The 21,575-nt window shown below is 61.1% G+C and overlaps 1 protein-coding gene across 3 annotated transcripts; it reads left to right on the top strand.

The window, feature by feature from the left end:
- Positions 1-774: 774 nt before the first annotated feature.
- On the top strand, positions 775-21,569 carry COL9A3 (collagen type IX alpha 3 chain). 3 transcript variants are annotated; one of them, XM_033094292.1, is made up of 34 exons: positions 775-1,066; positions 1,157-1,396; positions 1,831-2,008; positions 2,587-2,655; positions 3,843-3,878; positions 4,524-4,595; positions 5,285-5,338; positions 6,278-6,313; positions 6,575-6,598; positions 6,820-6,873; positions 7,248-7,301; positions 7,639-7,680; positions 8,762-8,818; positions 9,171-9,224; positions 9,829-9,882; positions 10,161-10,214; positions 10,623-10,676; positions 11,239-11,292; positions 12,078-12,131; positions 13,013-13,066; positions 13,158-13,211; positions 13,369-13,413; positions 13,499-13,552; positions 13,637-13,690; positions 14,182-14,235; positions 14,322-14,393; positions 15,564-15,599; positions 16,167-16,211; positions 17,156-17,188; positions 17,399-17,545; positions 17,649-17,703; positions 18,154-18,336; positions 20,205-20,282; positions 20,746-21,569. In XM_033094292.1, the coding sequence occupies exons 3-34, from the start codon at positions 1,937-1,939 to the stop codon at positions 20,934-20,936; spliced, it is 2,049 nt and encodes a 682-aa protein (XP_032950183.1). In that variant the 5' UTR covers positions 775-1,066; positions 1,157-1,396; positions 1,831-1,936; the 3' UTR covers positions 20,937-21,569. The 3 variants fall into 3 exon arrangements, with proteins under 3 accessions (XP_032950183.1, XP_032950184.1, XP_032950182.1); XM_033094293.1 differs by lacking the exon at positions 1,157-1,396 and having other exon boundaries at positions 775-1,156; XM_033094291.1 differs by lacking the exons at positions 775-1,066; positions 1,157-1,396 and having other exon boundaries at positions 1,427-2,008.
- The last annotated feature ends 6 nt before the right edge of the window (positions 21,570-21,575 follow it).

Raw genomic sequence — 21,575 nt, 5'->3', positions numbered from 1 at the left:
CAGGGAGCAGACCATGCCTTTGCCTGCCCTGGTTCTGGGTAGAGTGATGTGTCTTGGGGAGCGAATGCAGCTGTCCGTGCCCTGCCAGCCACAGCCCCCCACCCTTCACCCTCCCACACCAACGCGCACCTTCCCCAGGACCCCTGGGCAGGGCCAACGTGGGCTGGGCACAGTGTGCTTCCAGCCTATGCATAGGCCTGGCTTCCTGACCATGGCAGAGGGGACTTTGCACAAGAGAAGTGATGAGGTCACAGCTCCAGGGGGAGGAGCTGGGAGCAGAGTGGATTCTGAGAGCTGCCTTGTTTCCTGGAAAGTAAGACCTAGCCGGACAACCAGCTCTAATGTGTCTTTTATTTTTGGGGAAACATGGTAACAGCGTGGCCTGGGTTCCTTTCCGTGAAAAGCTCACTCCTGGTCTGTTGGGGGGTGGCAGACAAACTGGAAGTCATTTGGGAGGGAGAGACCCTGAGTTAACACCCACACTGTCCTTTGCGTTTCCATCCTGAAGGAACCTAGCACTGAGGTGAGTGTCGTCACAACGGCGTTGTAATGGTCAAACCCCCGAGTGTCTTCAGCAGTTCGGAGCATTACGGGGCTCAACGCGAGAAGGAAACCCCATTGGAGTTGCCCTGGGTTGGGACGGGGGGTCTGTGCCCAGCAGTGGGGACCTAGCAACGGGCAGAGCTTCCTCTGAGGGGCGCAGGAATTGAGCCATGGGGCCAGGCAGGAGGCACTGAGGAGAGCTGGTGGGGGGACCAGGGTGGCTGCCCCTGCCCCTGCCCCCTGCCCCTGTGGACGTCCTAGGATTGCTCAGACTGCTGGAGGGCAGGAGCTTCCAGCTTCTCTTGGCCCTTCCGTATTTAATTCACGGGCCCTCCCATTTGAGGTGTGGCCGGGCCTGTAGGAGCAGACTTGGTCTGACCAATAGTGAAGCGAGGCTCTTAAGGGCGCCCGGTGCTTCTTGTGGCTCCTCCCCGGCGCTTCCACCCCTCCCGTGAGAACCCACGCCATCTCAGAAATCCTGACTCCCCGCCACCTGCGGAAATGGAGCCTGCACAGCGCACTGGTACCCCTAAGGGTTCAGCTCCCTAGGTGTGGCCCCGGGGTTTGAGAGGCCCCAGGTGCTGCCTCAGCCCTGCACTCCCTGCCCTCCCAGGTGACGCAGAGTCTCCCAAATCCGGAGACCTTGAGGTGCCCCAGGCCAGTGAGAACCGGGAAAGGCTGACACAAGCCTGACAGCTCCTGTTCATCCGTCACAGTTGCACTCAGGCCCCAGGACCCTCTCTGCCAGGGCCACCCCTTGGCCCTCTGGGGTGGGGAGGGGAGTGTGGGTGAGGCTGGCCTTTGCCAGTCCTGGCTGCTGGCGACAGACCACTCAGGATAGTTAAAGTTTGGGGTAAGGGTCCTGGGGGTGGGAGGTGCTCACGGGGCCCCATAGCAGGAACCAGGGCTGTGCGGAGGCCCCTCTGGGCCCTAGTACAGGGCATTCACCCTCTTGGGGGTCTTCCTGGTTCCCACTGGGCCTGGGGAGGGGGAGGTGGCCTCTGCACTTCGGTTCTCAGAGGAGGACTGCCCGCTCCCCAGGGGACCCCTTTAGTGTGGACGCCACACCCAGGGTGAGGAGAAAGGGGAGGAAAGCGTGTCTTTCTTTTCTGCTAAAAGGTGTATGTGTGTAACTCACTGGTCCAGGATAATTTTAACTCAGAGGCTGGCCAAAATTGCCACTGTGCTGCTTTTTTGCCCCTGGCTGGCTGGGCAGGGACAGGCGGGCAATGCGGAAGCCCCCGCCTGCCCAGGTGGGCCCCTGCTGAATGGGGGGCTTGTGCGCAGCCAGCGGCGGGGCGGGAACTGGCAACCTGCCCACCCCCTGCCCCGCCCGCCGAGCCCCGAGCCCCAGCCCCGCGCCACCAGCGACACTCAGAGCGAGAGTGCAGCCATGGCTGGAGCCCCCACCCTGGCCCTGCTCCTGCTCGGGCAGCTGCTGGTCGTGACCGTGACCGAGGCTCAGGTGAGCACGGCCGCAGGCGAGCTCTGCTCCCACCGGCAAATGGAGGACCTGAGGGTGGAGTGGGGTGGGGGATTCAGGGCTCCGATGTTTGACCTCGAGGAGCAGCGTAGCCAGGAGACCAGGGGACAACCCCACACCCCACACCCCACACCCTGGGCTTATGAGCAAGCCTGGGACTTGGACAGCCGGCGTAGCCTTGCCACAGCCATGGGGGCTGAGCCCCCATGGACACCGGGACTTCTTGATGAGCCCAGGGGGCCGCCTCGTCCTCCCCAGGCCCTGGTCCAGCCACTGCCAGGGCTGCCACGGCCACCAGAGAGACACAATGTCGCCTTTGTTCCCTGAGGCTCCCTGTGGAGCTGGGCAAAGCCTCTCCTGGCTGAAGGAATGAAGCAGCGGATATTGGGGGTCTCTGAAGCTGGCCAGGATCATGTGACAGCCCCCCCTGCCCCCGTGCTGCTTCAGACCCGGGAAGAGGGATCTCTCCGTCAGGCTGACCCGAGGGCCCACCAGGGGACCCCCCAATGCAGGAGAGGGGTGGAAGTTCTCAGCTGCCTAATAACATTTCTCCATTTCAGAAAGTGGGACCTCGAGGCCCCCCTGGCCCCCAAGGGTCACCTGGGAAGCCGGGCAAGGATGGCATTGATGTGAGTTTGGGGTGTGGGAAGGGCAGGGGAGTGTTCTGGGGGGCTCTAGCTTGGGCCCCACCTGCACCGAAACCCCAGGCTTTATGGAGAGAAAACTGAGTTTCACTTGCCAGGGCTGGGTGAAGTCGGGGTGATAAGCCAGCACCCCGCACGTGATGTGAAATGGGACAGAGATGATCCTCTTCCCTGTATGGGGCACACCGCTCGGGGGTTGCATCTCCACAGCAAACGGTGGGGGCTGCATGGCAGTCTCTGGACTGGAAATGTGGGCACTGAGGTGTGTGTGTCTGGGTCCCTGGAAGGGCTGTATTCCTGTATTCTGGGGGTGCAGGGCAGGGCCTGACCCTCTGGGTGAGTCTTGTTGGGCTGCTGGGGGCTGGAGCCAGCCTTGGGGGGGATTGGGGGCCTGCTCTGCCCCAGAGATGGCATCCCCAGGCCAGCAATATGGGAAGGCAGCTGAAATCCTGCGGCCTGCCCCCACCCAGGGCCGACTGTGGTGAGTCTCCTGCCATCCAGCCATCCCATGAAAGGCGGGGGCCCCTCCAGGGCCTCTCCTCACCCATTCGATCCCCAGGTGGTCAGTCCTCAGCCTACCTCTGAATCCCCAAGGCCCTGCCTGACCCTAAGACCCTGAGCCTCCCCCTGAACCCTGACCCCTGCAGGGCGCAGCCTCCCCACACTCGTCCCACTGGGCTTGCACACCTGGCGCCAGGGCTCCCAGGCCAAGCCAATCTTTCGTCTGGGATGCTTCCACCTAAGACCTGGCCTAGAAGCCTCAGATACAGGGTTTTAGGCCCAGTGGTCGTGGGCATGAGTGAGCCCTGGGCTGCCTTCCTGGGCCTCTAGTGTCTGGGGGCTGCCCGCTCTGGCCAGGTGGAGGCGGGGTGCCTCTCAGCTGTCTGTAGCCCACTTTCTGAAGGGATAGGGCTTCATGACATTTCCTGCGTTTCTGGGGGTCCTGTCCCCAGCTCACAAAGTGGTCCCCAAAACTGTGTGGGCCATGCAGTGGCTGAGTCCGTGTGTCCAGCTCACCCTTCTCCCCAGGGCCTGCCTTTGTGTCTGGCCCTACAGGGAAGGTGCCTCTAGGTGTGGACGAGTGGGTGAGGGGCTCTGGGGCCCAGCTCTACTCCCCTGGGGCAGGGTTTTCAGGGGACCTTGGTCACATATGGGTGTGTTCTCCTCTGCAGGGAGAAGCTGGTCCTCCAGGTCTGCCTGGGCCCCCGGTGAGTGACCTGCTGTGGTGGGGGGGGATGACCCTTCCCAATCTGAAGGGGAGGATGAGCCCAGAAGAGAGGGGGCATTGACACCCCTCCCACCACCCTGGGCCTGGGTCACCTAAGAGGAGGCCTCAGAGTGCTCAGAGCAGAGGCTAAGCCAGGAAGGGGGTGGGAGGGAGTGTGTGGGATCCCCGTGTGCCTGCCCAGGCTCTGGCTTTGAAGCTTTCTTTGGACCAGTGCCCAGGCAGGCATGGAGGTGGGGGCTGGGAGTCAATACAGCCCTGCAGTGTAGCTGGTCACGGGTCTGACAAATACGACCTCACAGAGCTGCTCAGGCCCAGGGCTCACTGAGGGTCCCACAGCAGGAGCTGCGGCCCTTGCTGGGCAGGCTGAAGTGTCCAGGGGACTGTCGTACAGATATGACTAAGTAAGGGGGCAGCTGGAGAGGGCGGCCCTCCTGGGGTGAGCGAAGGCTGGGCAGGTGCGCTACCCCAGCTGGGGCGGGTGTGCAGGACTGCAGGCGGGCTGGGCCTCGGTGGAGAGGGGCCATCTTGGATTGCTGGGCCGTGCCCCTGCCTGGAAAACACTTTTCTTTTTGGTGAAGGCCAGCACTCCCAGCTGGCCCTTCCCTCATGCCTCTGCCCACCACAGGGACCAAAAGGGGCTGCAGGAAAGCCAGGGAAACCAGGAGAAGCCGGGCTGCCGGGACTGCCTGGCGTGGACGTGAGTGTGCCCTCGCCTCCCCATGGCTCCTCCTTGCCCCATCCCGTGAGCCCCCCTCCCCTCCAGGCCTGGAGGGGCTCTTTCCGAGTACCAGGAGACAGGGTTAGTAGCTGCTCTCCAGCTGGGCCTTCTCAAGCAGGAAAGCCAGTCTGATGTCCCCAGCGGGTGTCCCTTGGCCTTTATCCCAGAGCCAGGGTCCTTAGTCTGGCCAAGGCAGGGGGGTGGGCAGGCGGCAGAGGACAGAGCCAGCCCACTGAAAAGGTGAAAGTCCCACCAGCTCTTGCTTATCTGGGAACAAAGGTCTACTACCCAGAACCCTCCAAGCCGCAGGCCAGTACGTCAGTCTTCAGGGGCTCGAGGCCTGGCCCCAGAATCGCTGGAGGGGTGAGGAGGGGGTCTGAGAAGTGGACTCTCCTGCCTGCTGGGCTCACCAGATCCAGCACGAGCTCCAGGCGCTGGCTTCCCACTGGCCCCCACCTCCCCCAAGAGCCTCTGGACACAGCAGGTGGGCAGTGGACGGGCCGGGAGAGGAAGGTACCAGGCCCAAGGGTCTTCTTGGCCTCTCGGGACTCGGTCTAGTTAGGGAAGGGCCCAGGGCCCATGGCTTGTTCTCCTGCTACACACGGGGGTGGGGAGTAAGGCAGCTCCTTTCCATGTGACACTCAAGCCTTCCTCCGCCCCCTCCCTAGGGTCTGACCGGGAGGGATGGACCCCCTGGGCCCAAGGGCGCCCCTGGAGAACGGGTAAGTGCCTGTAGCGCTTGGAGCAGCTTCAGTTCAGCAGCGAGGACGGAGCCAGGGTGGCTGGGCCGTGCACCCTCCATGCACAGGGCTGCGGGGCTGGCAGCTCGGAGGGCAGCTGCCATTACTGGGATGGTTGGGCTCCACCCTGCAGGGGGGTGGAGGGGGCAGGTCAGGTGGGCACAGGGTAGCGAGTGGCGCCCCGTGGTGCCCGCCCGTCCCACACCCACCTTGGTCAGAGTTGTCTTGGCAACAGCCATGTTGAGGAGGTTGGTATGGTTGGGGGGTGACAGGCCCCACATGCCCCCATCCTCCCCTGGGAAGCCACCACTCACTCCTCTGTCTGCGCCCACTCACGAGGCCCACGGTCACCTAGACAGTGCCCTGAGACTGACCATCATCCACTGAAACCCGCTTCCTGACTGACCAGTGGCTCCCCAGGGTGCAAAGGGCGGAGAGGCCGTGGGGGACACAAGCACACAGCACTGCCTTTGGGGACAGCTGTAGGAGTGCTCGGACTCAGAGATAAGGGAGTGGCTGCTGTGGCCAGGCCAGCGGGTCCTTGGTGCCCTGGATGGTGGAGGGCGGGAGTAGACAAACCCCAGCTTTCTTCAGGGAGCCTTGGGCAGATGTGGCTGGAGCCCTCTGCGCGGTTCAGGTGGTGCCCACCTTCCTGGTGGCCCATCCGGCCTTCACAGCCCTTCTTTCCGAGTCTATTTCCAGCGACCTCTGGCTAATCCTGCCATGTTGGCTGGCAAAGGACTGGTTTCACGCCACTGGGGCATCAGAGGCTCCCCCCACTGCTGGGGCGTCGGGCTGCTGTAAAATGGGTCCTTCCTCGGAGGAACTGTAGGATGGACTGGGGCGGGAGGAGAACGGGTTTGCAAACAGAGGTGGGTACCTTGGCCCAGCCCACCGCTGACACCTAGTTTCCTTCTGCAGGGAAGTCTGGGACCCGCGGGGCCACCTGGGCTGGGGGTGAGTACCATCTCTCCTGGTGGAAGTTTGAGGTGCCAGAGCGTCTGCCCAGGGTGGGGTCCTGCAGGAGCCCCAAGAGGCTACCAGCCCTGTGCAGCCTCTCCTGGGACCTGGGTCTCTCTGGGGGTGGCTGTCCTGCAGCAGACGCTCGTACTCTGGGGTGCTCTTCCGTACACGCACCTGACCAACTAAGGAAGGGGAGGGCTGGTGGGCATCCCCGTGTTGTTCCAAGCAGGCTCTAACCCACACTTGGCTTTGCAGGGCAAAGGCCTCCCCGGACCCCCTGTGAGTACCGACAGCCCTCATGCTCCCACCACACCCAGAGCCAACCTGGCTGCTAGGTCCCAACCAGGGCTGGGGGCGGGGCTTCTGGGGAGGACAGAGACCTGACCCGCTACCTGGAGTCTGCCCCTTCGGAGAGGGCAAGCTGGCCCTGCATGGGGGTCCAGGAGGCCAGGGGAGCTCCTTGGGTGCAGACCCCCATCTCTCACGTCTTTACCCCCCAGGGAGAGCCAGGAGTGAGTGGACTCCCAGGTGGATTCGGCCTCCGGGGCCCCCCGGTGAGTAGCTGCCCCAGAAGTTCCCCCCACAGCTGGAAGCGGGCGCCCTGCCTGCCAGGAGCTCTGAATTCAACTGCAGGAGCTGCTTCACCTTCTCTCTTCCCAGTCTCTCCCCGCCCCCTCTTCCACTCCCCCTTTCCTTTCTTGGTGGGCTTTGATGGAAGCCCTGGCTGACATCCAGGGAGAGGGACAGACAGACCAAACCTCATGACCACAGAGGCCATGAGCACAGGCCAGGCTGGGGGAGGTGGGTGGAGCTGGGAGCATCCCCATCAGGGCGCAGTGGAGTGAGGCTTCTCTCTGGAAGTAGCTGGTCACCTCACGTCAGCTGGGGGCTGGTTCTGCTCCATCTAAATCATAACCCAACCCCCCAGGGACCCTCTGGACTCCCCGGCCTACCTGGACCCCCAGGACCTCCTGGACCCCCTGTAAGTACTGGGCAGGGGGCTGCAGGATGGGTGAGCCCCCACGCTGGGGTCCATGCCCACGTGGGCTCCCGGCCACTCCCCAAACACAGCCGGCTGAGTCCAGGGCTGAAGCAGTGACCCACGGATAGTCAGGGCTCAGGCCTGGTGGCCACCCCCAACCCCAGGGCAGGTGGTTTTTGTCATTGTCACATGCCCTGCTGGTGGAACAGCAGTACCCAGCATAGACCCTGTGGGGGATAAAGGGCTGCTGTCCCCAGGGGGTCTCCCAGTGGTGGGTGTGGGGCAGGAGGGGAAGGGCTGCTGGGTGGTGTCACATTCAGCCTTCTCTGTGTTCTAGGGTCACCCAGGGGTCCTCCCCGAAGGCGCTGCTGACCTTCAGGTGGGCACCGGCAGCCATTCGTGAAGGGGGCTGGGGGTGCCTGTCGTGGTGGGAGAAGCTGTGGCCTGATCCACCACCTGGGGTACTGTCTGGAGAGCCGCTGGCTCCCTCCCTGCAGGAAAGCTCAGTGCAGGCCCACCAGCTGTGACACAGTTTCCCGTGCTCTCCCAGACTGCACTGGCCACGTGCAGCCATGGGAATCCAAATTAAGCAAAGTCAGATTAAACAGGCCAGCACCCCTGGGCTCAGCCACACTTCAAGTGCTCTCGGCCACATGTGGCCAGGGTTGGCTGTCCTGGGCAGTGCAGACAGAATATTCCCCATCGCAGAAGGTTCCAGACTAAAGTCTGGGACTCGCTTTGAGCTTTGCACTCATGTGGAAAGGAAAGCCGTGGTTTGGTACCTGGACCTGTTTCTCTACACTGTGCAGCTGGTCTGGGCATCCGGCCTCCCCTCCACGGAGGGGCTGCATTGTTGAAAGAAGAGCGGCTGGTCTGGCTCCAGCTGGTGCTGCCTGCCCGCTCTGCTCAACCCACGCCTGTCCCAGAGGGGGGTTTAGGGATCATCCAGAATGGGGACAACGGCTGGGCCCCTGATAGGCAGGCGAGCGGCTGATGGCACCGGCTGTGTGCCAGATCAGCCGTGGAATGATCTAGAATCCTCATGCCCTCCCCCTGACCCCCCCACCCCCCCATATGGAGCATCCAGTCTGTGCCTGAGGGACACACGTTTCTTCCTGAAGCACGTCTGTGCACTGAGAGCCCAGCCTGAAGTTCACTGCAGGGAGCCGGGCCTGATGAAGGCCGCTTTGTGAAGCTGGCAGACGCTGGCTGAATAGCTGCCTTGAGCGGCTGTGCACTGAGGCTGAGACACTGGAGCCGGCGGGAGGGGGCGGCCGGGGGGGCCTGGCAGCCATCTGGCTCCCACAACCTCACCACACCCTGCAATCCGCACTGAATGAGGCCCTGTCTGGGCTCCCCGGGAAGCCCGGTGGGCCCCAGGTCCCTTTCACCCGTGCGGAATGGCCCATCTCAGGGCCTCTGTTGTCTGGGAGGGGTCTGACCACTCAGTTTTCCAACAGTGCCCGGCCATCTGCCCGCCAGGTCCCCCTGGGCCCCCGGGAATGCCAGGGTTCAAGGTGAGTGGTGGCTGCGTGGTGACTCAGACCTGAGCCCACCTCCATGCCCTGCAGGAGGCAGCCTGGTCCCATGGGGGCTGAGGTGGGAGGGAGCAATGGGGGTGCAGAAAGGCGTCTGGCCTCCCACCCCACCTGGGGTTCTTGCTCTGTCCCTTCCCCACTTCAACCCTGCTCATCTGCTGCAGGCTGGTGTGGCCGCAGGGAGAGCTGGCTTCAGGCTCCCAACCCCTTCGGCCCAGCCATTCCCCTCCCACTGAGCCTGTCTCCCCACCTGGCTGGGGGGCCTTGGGGCCCCGGTTCAGGGCTGCTTGGGGGGTCAGGCTGTGACTTGTCACCCACCACTGGCTTTCAGGGACCCACCGGCTACAAAGGGGATCAAGGAGAAGTTGGCAAAGACGGGGAGAAGGTACTGAGGGTGCCAGCGGGGCTGGCGGGGCTGGCGGGGCTGGCGGGGCTGCCAGCTCAGGCGGTGGAAGCTGCAGGGAGGGCACTGGGGTGTGGCTAGGACTCCGGCCAGTGGCAGTGAGTGAGCAGGTGCTGGCTGTATGGTGACACACCCCTACTGAGTGGCTGCTGTGCCACCTCCCCAGCAGCTTGGCTGGTCAGAGACCCCTGATCTCTGGGCAAACCCCCACCCCAACCAGCTCAGGTGGGCCCCCCTGATGACCAGAGGTTGGCTTCAGCTCGAAGTGTCCCCCAGGAGTCCTGCCACCTTCCCCCCATAGCCGCTGCCCGTGGAGTGTGTCTTCCGTCCTCACCACAGGCTGGGGGTGAGGCTGGGTGCCCTACGAAAGGGTGAGAGTGGCCAGACTGCCATGTGGGTGGCAGAGGACCCCACCCCCTGGGAGGAAGCATGGGGAATGGCTGGGGACCTCTCTGGAGGACCAGTGCCCCCTTGGCCTTGGAGATTCCGCTGTGAAGTGGGGGCAGGGGACTGGCGGGCATGGAAAGGTGCTGACAGAGCTCGGGGCCGACCCTGCTCACGACCATTTTCTCTGCCTCCGTTGCAGGGTGAGCCCGGCCCCCCCGGGTCTGCTGGCATCCCAGGCACCGTGGGGCTGCAGGTAGGTGGGGGGAGGGGCTGGACAGGGGTGAAGATGCAGGATGGGGGCCCTTTGGACGGCTCGGGGATGCAGGGGTGCTCTACAACACCCACAGCGGGAATCGGGCTGGGTCCTGCCTCTGCCACGCTGCTGATCCCAGGGCACTGGCCCTGCCCCCTCCCGGGCCTGAGTGAGGTGGAGGGCTTCAGGGAAGAACCGGGCCCCTCAGTGGCTCCCAGGGGTGTGCAGGCCTGGGTGCTGTGAGCCCAGACCCTGCATCTCCAGCTCTCTCCCCACAGGGCCCTCGGGGGCTCCGAGGACTACCAGGGCCGCTTGGGCCCCCAGGGGACCGGGTAAGTCTGCCCGCCCCTACCCGCCCGCACCTTGGGGGGCTGTGACCTGCCCTGGGTCAGTCCAGATGGCTAGGGGTCACCTCCAGATGTCAGATGGGCCCTGTGAGCACTGGTCCTCACAGCAGCCCTCGATGGGCCGTGTGACTTGGCAAAGCTGTCTCTGGACCTCCCTTCCCTCGTACGCCCCTTAGCTGGGGGCTCTGGAAGCTTCTGTGCTCAGGGCCAAGAATGGGGAGAGGAGGGGAGGCCTTGGCAAATGTGGGAGGGGGGCTTGGGGACCACTAGGAAGGGCCTGCTGGGGGCGCTCGGGTGGGGATGCTCTGGCCTCTCCAGACGGTACGGGGTTCTCTGGGGATACTGGCCAGGCTTCAGAAGAGGTAGCCCCAGATGCACCCCTCTCTTCCACAGGGTCCCATTGGGTTCCGAGGGCCCCCTGGTGTTCCAGGACCCCCTGGGAAAGCGGTACGTGTGAGTCTGGGGGTGGAGGGCAGCCCTCGCTGGCCCAGGCTTTCTGTTCCCTTCCCTCGTCCTCACTCAGATGTCTCCCCCAGCCCTACTGGGCTGCGCTGAGCCATCCCATAGGCACGCCTAGGCAGGAACCCGTGGGCACACCTGGGCAGGTACCCGTGGGCACATCTGGGCAGGTACCCGTGGGCACACCTAGGCAGGAACCTGTGGGCGGGCACACCTGGGCAGGTACCCGTGGGCACACCTGGGCAGGTACCCGTGGACACACCTGGGCAGGTACCTGTGGGCGGGCACACCTGGGCAGGTACCTGTGGCACACCTGGAGGGTGAGTTTCCCAAAGGAGTCTGTCTGTCCTCCATGGGAGATGTGTGTTCTTTCTCTTTCTGGACGTGAAGTGAGGTGTGATTAGCGTCCCTCTGGCTTCTGCCGCCCTCAGCAGCATCAGCGCTGCCACCTCTGACCACTTCTGGGGCTGACCCCGGCCAGTCACACCTGTCTGGCTCTCCCACCTTCTTAAGTTGTTAACTCTGTCCATGTCCCCTCTTGTCATTTCAGGGTGACAGAGGCGAGAGGGGCCCAGAGGGATTCCGTGGCCCCAAGGGTGACCTTGTAAGTGAGAGAACCTTGCTTCTCTAGGTCCTTCCTTGGAAGAACCCGCTCTACGGGGATGGGAAGACACACGGTCCCAACTGCAGTGGCTTGCACATGCGGGGGGACGTGGAATGGCTGCCCTTTCCTGCGGGTGGGTGGGGGTGAGCCACTGGACATGTGTGGGACCTGGCCAGGAGGGCCCATCGCACGTTCCTGGCCTCAGGCAGTTCTCCCAGCCTGAGTGGGGACCCTCCGCCCCCATTTCCCCAGTGGCTCCTTGTCATCTGACATGCTCCCCTCTGGAGCAGCCAGGCAGGGGCCATAGGACCAGACTCCTGGGTGCAAATTCTGGCCACTGAGGCACACTTGTCTGTTGAGAGGCCCTGGGCGGTAGTGCCTGACCTTGGTCCAAGGTCGCCCAGCTGTGCACTGAATAACAGAGACAATGACTCCAGTTAAGCAAGCGAACACAAGTAAAGCTGAGAGGTGACTAAGCAACTGCAATGATTGTCCTCAAACTGGCATTTACCTGCGGACGCCTCCAAACCAACCAGTCCTTCCCCTGAACTGAGCCCAGTGGCCAGAGGCCCACGCGGTGGCCACGCAGTCCACCGGATCTGAAGATAAGGTCCCCGGCGGTTGGGATCGGGCGACGCAGCTGTCACCCCTCCTGAGCACAACACCTGGTGTCCAGAAGGGTGGGCACGGTGTGCCTAGGCCCCTGGCCTGAGCCTGCCCGGGCTAGTGAAGTAGTCTGGAACATTCCTCACCATCACAGCTGCAGTGGCTTGCGTGTCTTTTAGGGCAAACCTGGTCCCAAAGGAGTCCCCGGAGTAGCTGGGCCAGATGGAGAACCGGTGAGTCTCTGGGGCAGATGCTGGGGTGGCAGCTGCTGGGGTGGCCGACCCACTGCGGCCTGCATCCCCCGGAGAGCTGCTCTCCTCCCAGGGTCCCGGGATTCAAAGCTGGTGGTCCTCACTCATGTAACCTCTGCAGCCCCTGCATTTGCACTTTCATGGGGCCACAACTTCTGTGGCCCTCACAACCAACTGTGTAAGGTTGGGGGTCTTTGGTTGAGCTCACCTGTATTCTGGGGGCACGAGAGCCATGGGGTGGGCAGGACTGGTGGGCACAGGTGTGGGGCACCCACCCTGTGCCCCCTTGTCCCTGCTATGTGCCAGGCTCAGCCCCGACCCTCTGACCCTCCCACCTTGGTCCTAGAGGACAAGGTGTCCCCTGGGAGTGGGGAGGCAGGGCTGAAGGCAGGGAAGAGGGGAGGCTCTGCTGTCCTGCCCCCCCTGCCCCCCCCAGGACTCAGCAGTGTCCTCAGTTCCAAATTAGCTTTGAGAGTGGGGTTAGATGAGCCTGTGCCCAAATCCTGGTTCCCAAGCATCAGCTTCCGCTCCTGTAAAACAGAAGTCCCATGGGGAACAGTCTGGGCAGAGGGGGGGGCCATGTGTGGTCCCACAGAGCAGTCCTCACACCCCTTGCCCTGTGTCCATGCCCCCTCACCTGCCCACATCTTCTCACCTGCGTGGTCTGAGGGCATCATAGGTTACCCTGTGGCTACTGAGCTGTGAGGCCAGTTCAGCCTCTGCTGACTCTGGAGGCCCCGAGCAGTGAGGGACGATGGGGAAGGGAGCTGCTCAGAGTGGGTGGTCTAGACGGTGACAGGACTGGGAAGAAAGGGGAGTGGGGGCACGTTGCCCTCGGGCCTCACACAGCCCCCTGTCCCCAGGGCATGCCGGGCAAGGACGGCATGGACGGTGTGCCAGGATTCGATGGCGAGAAGGTTTGTACACGGCTGGTAGCCTGCAGGGGAGGGGTCCGTGGGGAGTTCAGCCTCCCGCGCCTCAAACCCTATCACCCTGAATCTCCTGCAGGGAGAGCCTGGTCGCAATGGTGCCCCAGGAGAGAAGGGACCCAATGGGCCACCGGTGAGTGCATGGGGCATCCCACGGTGGTCCCAGGGACTGAGCCAGGGCAGGGTCGTCTCCTGGGGTCCCTGAGTGGGGCCCTGTACATCGAGGCCAGGGAAGCTGTCAGAGCCCCTGGCCCTTTCACGTGCTCTGACCCCTGACCTCTGTCCTGTAGGGTCTCCCAGGACGAGCAGGGTCCAAGGGCGAGAAGGGAGAACTGGTAGGTGGCTTCTTTGCCATGGGGGAGGGGAGACCAGCGCCAGGTCCTGGATGGGCAGGCGCTCAGGACTCTCCCTTCTGTGTAGGGCAGAGCTGGAGAGCTGGGCGAAGCCGGCCCCTCAGGAGAGCCGGGTGTCCCCGTGAGTACCCACAGCCCTTACCCCCACCACCCGAGTGCACAGAACCTGCTGACACCCTCCCTCTCTCCCTTGCCCTGTGTGTAGGGAGATGTTGGCATGCCCGGGGAGCGTGGCGAGGCTGGCCAGAGGGGCTCAGCGGTGAGTGGGGGACGCGTGTGGGGCGGGTACAGGCCTGGCGCCACCACCATGTGACCCAGTTTCTGTGTGGGTGGGGGTGGTGTTTTGGACGCAGCAGTGGGCCGAGCCCGTGAAAGCCGGGAGGTGGTGAGGGCCGGGCCTGAGCTATCCTGCCCTTGAGATGTTTGTGCTCAGGGAACAGAGCCACGGCCCCTGGCGGAGGGAGCGGCCCGGCCCTGGGCCCCGGGAGGCACTCTGGAAGCTCCCCAAGCCCGGGGTCCCCACAGATGGAGATAATGACAAAGCCAGCCACAGTGCCTAGACGCCCTGGGCACTGGTTCCTGCCACCTAGTCTGGCTGATGCATGAGGTGTCAGGGTATGCCTGACCTCACCTTTGGGACCACCCCACTACCCCCTAGGACACCCTCCCACCTCCGTCTGGGCCAGCTCCTGTGTCCACCTGCCCCTGGTGCTGGCAGAGCTGGGCTCAAACTTTCCTTCTGACTTTCAGGGGGCTCTGGGCCCTCAAGGCCCTCCCGGGGCTCCTGGCGTCCGAGGCTTCCAGGTGGGTTTGCACCCAGTGAGCCGGGGTGGAGGAGGGGTCCCTGCTGTGTTCTGTGGTGGGCGTTGACCAGCTGCTCCTGTCTGCAGGGCCGGAAAGGCAGCATAGGGGAGCCTGGCCTGCCAGGCCCCCAAGGTCTCCGAGGCGTCATGGGCGACCGGGTAAGTGGCTGTCCCAGCAGGTTCCTGCCCCTGCACCTGCCTGTCTGCAGCCCCATGGGACACACAGACAGAGGCCCCGCAGAGTTGGTGCCCAGCTGCTGGGCTCCGGGCTCTGCTGGGGCCCGTGGTCCGAGAAGAGAGGCAGCGGCTTTAGCTGTTGGGTTTCTGGGCATAGGGTCATGTTGCTTTAAAATAAGGGTAGAAACCATCGCTCTCAACTTCTGTAACTGTCACGGTGTCTAACTTTTCGAGACTTTCCTAGTGGTCTTGTGAGAGCTGGTAGGTTTGCTGTGGGGGTCCCTGTCATCCTGTGACAGTCAGGGCGCAGAGGGCCCCAGGCTGGGTGATGGTTAGCAGGTGACCAGGCGCCCAGGGGCCTCTGGCTATGCCACACCAGGTCCTTGGGGACGTTGAGAGCCTTCCTTGGCTGTCTGTGCCCGCCTCGCCCTGCCCTGCTGGGCAGCGACAGAGAACCTCTTCAGATGTGCACACATGATGGGTGGTCCTGCCAAGGCCACAGACATCCCACAGGCGGGGCGGCCCGAGAGCAGGCATTCCAGACGCTCCTTCTTCCTGGCCCAGGGAGGTGACCATGGAAGACACTGGCCTGTGGCAGGACAGTGGACCCTTCATTGGTCTCCAGGCAGGAAATTGAGGGGTCAGTCGGGACATGCCAACAACGCCAGGGTCTCCGAAAGGATGGAGAGAGAGGCCATTGTCCCTGGGGTGATGGGGTGGTCACTGAACTTCCCGTGCCCTCTCCTGCAGTTCCAGTCAGGCAGTGTCACACTGTGTGCCCTTTGGGCAGGTTCTCACGCATGCTGCTACTGGATCAAACGACATTTGTATTTTAATGTCTTAGGGGTGAGCCCAGCAACTCCCCGACAGGTCCGTAATCTCACGTCTGTGGCATGATGACAAACAGGAGCTTCTGGCTCCTTGATTCAGCAACCCCACCTGTGGAATTGTCCTAGGATTGCATGTGTGAAGGTCTCCCCAATTCCTGGTGTTAGAAACAAGAGCAAATTTAGAGACGACTGTTAAACAGCCTGGTGACGTGGGCGGTGCCATGGGACACGCACGGAGGGGTTGGGAGCTGAGTGTCTGGGGGGAGCATGCAGCTTCGGGGTTCCAGAAATCCTTCTAATGCTGACCCTTCTCTCCACGCAGGGCCCGGGAGGAGCCACAGGGCCGAAGGGAGAGCCGGTGAGTGGGCTGGTTGCCAGGCCAAGTGTGGGGCTGCCCCGCTTGCTGGGCTGTCACCTCATTTCTCATCTCTCATCACTCGCTCGCTCCCTCCTTCCTTCCCTCCCTCCCAGCGGTGACAACAGCTCTGGTCACTCAGCCCCACAGCCGGGACTGGGGACAGGGCAGCCAGCCCCATGTCATCGCCACTGGCTCCTGGGGAACAGTAGCTAGCTCTGGCCTGGGCAGCTCCTGTGGGACCCTCCCAAGGGAGGGCGTGCTCCCTGCTGACGTTTTGGGACAGTGACCATGGGAAGGGGCGGAGTCTCACTTTTCTCTGGAGGCTGGGGTGGGCGGGGCCTGTGTCCCAGCGACTCTGCCTCTGACCTCTAGGCAGCACAGGCCTTTTATGTTGGTTGAGGACCCAGGACGATGTAAACCCACCTGAGGGTCTGCTTGGAAGAAAAGCCTCATCATGCCACCACTGCTGATGGCCGGGGCCTGGCTCTCGGGGCCCAGCTCCCCGGAGGTTTGGGGGCAGCCTCAGGCGTGAACAGGTCTTTTAACTCTGGGGTGTTTTGTTTTCAGGGTATCGCGGGTTCCGATGGCCTTCCTGGGGATAAAGGTGAACTGGTAAGTGTGAGTATGTCACCCTCACTGTCATTGACAATGGGGAACGGACTGGCCAGTGTGGGGACCCACCAGTGGAGAAGGTCAGCACCCTTAGGTGGAAGGGCGGGCCTGCGCTGTCCTGTGGGAGGAGCGGACATAGGCCTGGCTGTGGGGTGCTGTCTTCTCTTCCTGCAAAGTCATTCCATCTGTGGCCTTTGGTGTGAATTAGTCACAGCTAAGTTTTAACTCAAGAAAAACCGCTTCTGCAGTCCTAAGACACAGGTTAAGTCTAAAACAAAACCCTTGATTGAGTTGGACAGATTCACGTTTCTCTTGGAGGTAACTGAACTGGAGCAGTCGTGCAGTTTGCGGGGAGGGTCTCCCTGGCTCCGGAGTGGCCAGTTCTGTCAGCCTTTCTTCGTGTCTGGGGCAGATGGAAGTGTCTCGGCCACAAGCAGACTAGGCTCCGGCAGACCTTGTAGCCTGGAGCCTCACTGTGGCCTCGACGGGGCAGTCGGCTCTTGGGCCTGAGCAGAGCGTGTGTCCAGGCTGTCACCCAGACAGCCACACAGACGCGTCGATCCTGGCCCATTCGCTGTCTGGTTAGAACCATGTCCCTGAGGACACAGCTGGAGAAGGAGAACTTGAGGCACAGAGCCCTGAACAGTATGGGTGACAATAAAAACAGTGGAAACGAATAAGCACATATGTGAAAAAGTACCACATAGCTACTAAAAAACCTTTAGGGAAAATAAGTTCAGAAACATCAGTAGCTACAACAGGCTCAGTGATATGAAAACTGTGCCTAGAAGAATGAGAGTGACACTTCGTTATACTCAACAGCGGTTTCGAGCATGACCTGACTTATTTCATCTCCAACTAATAATGTGCGAGGTTGGTTCCATAGCAACTGTTTCCCACTCACCTAACAACACGTGTCATGAAAATGCACTTCTCTTTTGCAGGGTCCCAGTGGCCCCGTTGGACCCAAAGGAGAGGTGGGTGGCAGGCAGAGGTCCAATGACCATCTCTGAAGGAGCCCACTGGTATCTCGGGCCACCGCTGGGCCACCAGGCCGGCCTGCAGATCCTAAGTGCTCAGTCCGTTGCCAGCCGTGAGGCAGCCGCGTGGGGTGGCAGCCGCGTGGGGTGGCAGCTGCAGGATGTGGCTGGCCTCCCACCCACCCTCATCCTGCTCTCTCCCCACAGTCTGGCATTCGAGGGGAGCTGGGCCCGAAAGGCATCCAGGGGCCCAACGGCACCAGCGGTGTGGAGGGCGTCCCGGGCCCCCCTGGGCCCGTGGGCTTGCAGGGTGTACAAGGCATGCCTGGCATCACAGGGAAACCCGGGATCCCGGTATGTACCCCCTGCCCTGCTGCAGGCCAGTGCGCGCCAGTGTGACAGTGGGGGTGCCAGGGTGACCCCAAGCATGCTGACTGACTTTTGGGGTAAATTTCAGGGGAAAGAAGCCACTGAGCAGCACATCAGAGAGCTGTGTGGGGGGATGGTCAGCGGTAAGTGCTCGCTTCCCGCGGGGCCTGCACCTGTGGTCTCTGGGGGTCGGTGTCTGAGCTGGAAGAGGCCCCTCCACAGGGTCTAACAGTGCCTGGCACACGGGCCGTGTTCCAAGTATCCACTGAATGAAACAGTGACAAGGGACAAAGAATTGGGCGCTTTCGGCTTTGATAGACCAAGTGGAATCTTGTGGCCACACCAATTCCCGGGGTTTTTACGGAGGACCCAAAACACGAGGCCCCTTTCTGTGCTAGTTCAGTGCACACGAGGTTTCACTCGTTGGCGGCGGAGGGCATCTGACCACATTTACCACGTAGCCCAGAGCAGCTCAAGGCAGTCTCAGTCGATAAACGACACTTCCTCTGAAACGCAGTATATCCTTGATGCTCCACATGAAAGCCTTCGATAATCCTCTTTGAGTGACTGCTGGCATCTTTGTTTCCCAAAAGAACAAATTGCACAGTTAGCTGCTCACCTGAGGAAGCCTTTAACACCGGGATCCATTGGTCGGCCCGGACCAGCTGGCCCCCCCGGTCCTCCGGGGCCCCCAGGCTCCACTGGTCACCCCGGTGCTCGAGGGCCCCCTGGATACCGTGGTCCCACTGGAGAGCTGGGCGATCCCGGACCCAGAGGTGAGTGCAGCCGGCCCTACCACAGCCTCTCGGCCACGTGCTGGAACCCCAGGCATTCCCGTCATGAAGCCTGCTCCCCTCTACGCGGAGATGTCCCCACTGTGGGGACGAGGGAGGGAAGGGAACTGAGGGAAAAGTAGGACCCAAAGTCACCCGGACGTGAGCCAGTGGGCACGCTGGCCTTGCCTGGCCTCATGCAGCTCCGCAGCAGACACCCCACCCGTCCCCTTCCTCTCGCTCCGCACGGCTGCCCGATGCGGTGAAAGGCGGAGCCCGCCAGACGTGGCCTCGGGAAGAGGCCAGCTGGGCGCTCTGTGCTTTCGGGGCTCTTTCGGAGCCCAGCACAGTAAGCTCCTTGTTCCACCTGCAGGGACCATGACATTTTCCAAAAATCTCACAGTCCACCACCGCGGGTGGCCTGCCTCCGTCAGGTCGCCTTGTGGCCCCAAATCAAGGATTTGAAGCTCACGATTCCAATTCGTTCCAATTTGTGGACCAAATGATTTCATTTCTGAAAGACAGTTTAAGGAAAATGTTTCCAAGGGAAACTGAACTCTGTCTTTCTCCGTCCGTGAGGTTAAATTGAAATACTTTAGCCGGTGGAAGTATTCATCGGCAGTGGTCCTGTTTCACTTCTTTTTTTAAGATACTCAGAATTCTGTTGAACAATCTCAACACTAGAGGGCAAACGTGTAGGGTTCATCTCATCCCCAACAGGAGAATGGGCCCCGGCTTAAGCACCCAACAGCTCCGTGTTTTGGGGAGACTTAGTCTGGGGCGTCTGTGCTAGTTCAGTGCACATTAGGTACTGTCTTCAAAAAAGACCAAACGGGGCTTTCTTCACACAGGGATCTGAATGCCTGGGATCTGAATGCCTTTAAGAATTTTGAAAATAAGATTCAAAAATAGCATTAGTCGCCTTTCCTGGTTCTCTCAGCACGACAATGTTGACCGGAAGGCCACCACACAGACGTGTGGGTCACCGGCTGCTCTTTGGGATCTGTGTCCTGTGGCCTCCTGCCTGAGGACGGATGGCCTCACCTCCTAGCGCCCAGTCCCTGGGGAAAGCAGGATGGGGATTAACTGAGAATATGCCCTGTAGGTCCTCAGGCAGAAGCCACTGTCCCCGGGGACACAACAGGCCAGGGACAGCGCATCGGATCCAACATGCCCACGGAAGGATGTCCCGCCAGTGGCCGTGTGTAGTGACGGTCCAGCACTGACCGCCCCAGGGCCTTGTGCCGCTCCCCAGGGTGCTGGTCAGCTGTGGAGGTGACAGGACCGACAGACAGACTGACAAACACCCACCGAGAATGCGGGCGTCGGTCCTGTCAGCGTGACGGGCAGACGGACTGCCTCACACGCCGTCTACTGACGAGTGGCACCGTCTCGACAAAAGGTTCCATTTAGGGAACCTAATTCCAGAATAACTTGTATGTGTCCAATGTCACACAAAGCACAGGCTGACCCACAGGACACACACACCTCTGAGTGTGTCTTCACAGGCTAGAGACCAAACCAGCGGCAGGCGGAAGACAGGAACACAATTACAGGAGCACTTCCAAGCACCTTTAGATAACTCGTGGGCCAAAAACCACGTGCAAAACAGGAACACAAATTAAACTCAGCTGTTGAACAGGCAGCGGTATGTCTGAACAAAACTAAAACACCAACAAAAGTGGCTGCCGACCAGTGGGTCACACGGCCAGCTCTCTGTCAGATCCCACGAGCCCTGTGCATGTGCTGTGTCCTCGTCCGAACGCATCCCGCTTCACTGAAAAGTGGGCTCCCCGTGCCATGTGGCCATGACGCTGCACCACAAGTTTTTCATAGTCTAAACACGCACTTATATCAAATCCCTCTGACAGGAAACCAGGGGGACCGAGGAGACAAAGGCTCGACTGGCGTGGGCCTGGACGGGCCTGACGGAGACCAGGGGCTCCGAGGTACGAGCATATTGTCACTAGCAGCTTGTGTTCCTTGGCTCTTTCCCAAAATTCCAAACCTTCATGACTTTGTGCGGGGCAGTGTTGGGGTACGAACACGTCTCATTTCTAAAGGAACGCTTCCTTTCTCTTGACAAAGCATCTTAGAGGCAAGGTTAGGAATTGTTTTAATAACCACTTCAATATGTAAACATTTCATCAGTAAAAACGCCGTCCTATTTTAGTTAAGTGGATTCGGTTAAATTCTATGTAACGAAAGCCATCCGGTGTCTATTTGGGTTTAATTCTAACAGAATTTTCTCTTAGTTGACCCACATGTATCCTGAACGTTTACATTTTTAATGCCGAATATAAGTGCTTTGTCAAGAGCTATCCCCAGCAAGGCCAGCCCCGCCGTGTCCCATGTGGACTCCCACAATGCTGTCCTATGGCTTCTGCACTCACCTTCCTGTTCTGTCTCCAGGACCGCAGGGCGTGCCTGGCGTTGGCAAGGACGGCCAAGACGGGGCCCACGGCGAGCCCGGCCTCCCCGGCGACCCTGGCCTTCCTGGGACTGTTGGTGCTCAGGGGACCCCGGGCATCTGCGACACGTCGGCCTGCCAAGGAGCCGTGATGGAAGGAGGCGGGGAAAAGTCAGGTGCTAGAAGCTCCTAAAACACAACTTAAGGAGATGAGAAAGTGACGCCAATTTAAGCAGTGGGCTCCGGAGGGACACGCCAGGGATTGGCCACGTTCTGTTCTAAGGACAGGACTCCACGCCACACTGTGACGTCCAGCCAGGCTTTCCTGGCCTGCCCCTCCGCGTCCTCAGTGGCAGCAACTGGATACTGGGCCCCTGAGCGCAGACTCCATTGAGCTGCTGTCACTACGTGTATTGACAACAGTCCATCCAGCTGTCACGTCGTCCCTCAGACCCAGGCCCTGGTGGAAGAGCTGTCACCCCACCATCTGCGAGGGACACAGGGTGTACATACACAAAGTTTTGTACAATTCCATGAGCTGCAAAACATTCAGCAACTTGTTTACATAGCACTTGTGTAAAGACTAAGGTATAATCCCAATAAAACGATAGATTGAATCTTCAGATTAATGACTGGCCACAGCGAAACAAAAAAATAAAGAACTTAATGCATGGTACCCCTGCCCACTAAGGTCTAGTCTGACTCACCTGCTTCTTTCGTGTACAAACTTTTAACTGTCGGACGAACAGTATTTATTGAAGGTGACTTTGTACTGCACTAAAGTCTATCGGTATTATCTGTTGTAATAAATAAAGCCACTCATGTGAAAAAC

Source organism: Rhinolophus ferrumequinum, chromosome 23, assembly GCF_004115265.2.
Source record: "Rhinolophus ferrumequinum isolate MPI-CBG mRhiFer1 chromosome 23, mRhiFer1_v1.p, whole genome shotgun sequence".
Lineage (NCBI taxonomy): Eukaryota > Metazoa > Chordata > Mammalia > Chiroptera > Rhinolophidae > Rhinolophus > Rhinolophus ferrumequinum.
Note: the sequence above shows the minus strand (reverse complement) of the source record. Positions and strands in the feature narration are given on the sequence as shown.

Excerpts from the sequence above, each read along its gene's own strand:
- COL9A3 (XM_033094291.1), top strand. The coding sequence starts at position 1,667 with ATGTGTGTAACTCACTGGTCCAGGATAATTTTAACTCAGAGGCTGGCC. Across the intron at positions 7,681-8,761 it reads AAGGCGCTGCTGACCTTCAG|TGCCCGGCCATCTGCCCGCC; the intron begins GTGGGCACCGGC and ends GTTTTCCAACAG. Across the intron at positions 13,212-13,368 it reads AGGGACCCAATGGGCCACCG|GGTCTCCCAGGACGAGCAGG; the intron begins GTGAGTGCATGG and ends TCTGTCCTGTAG.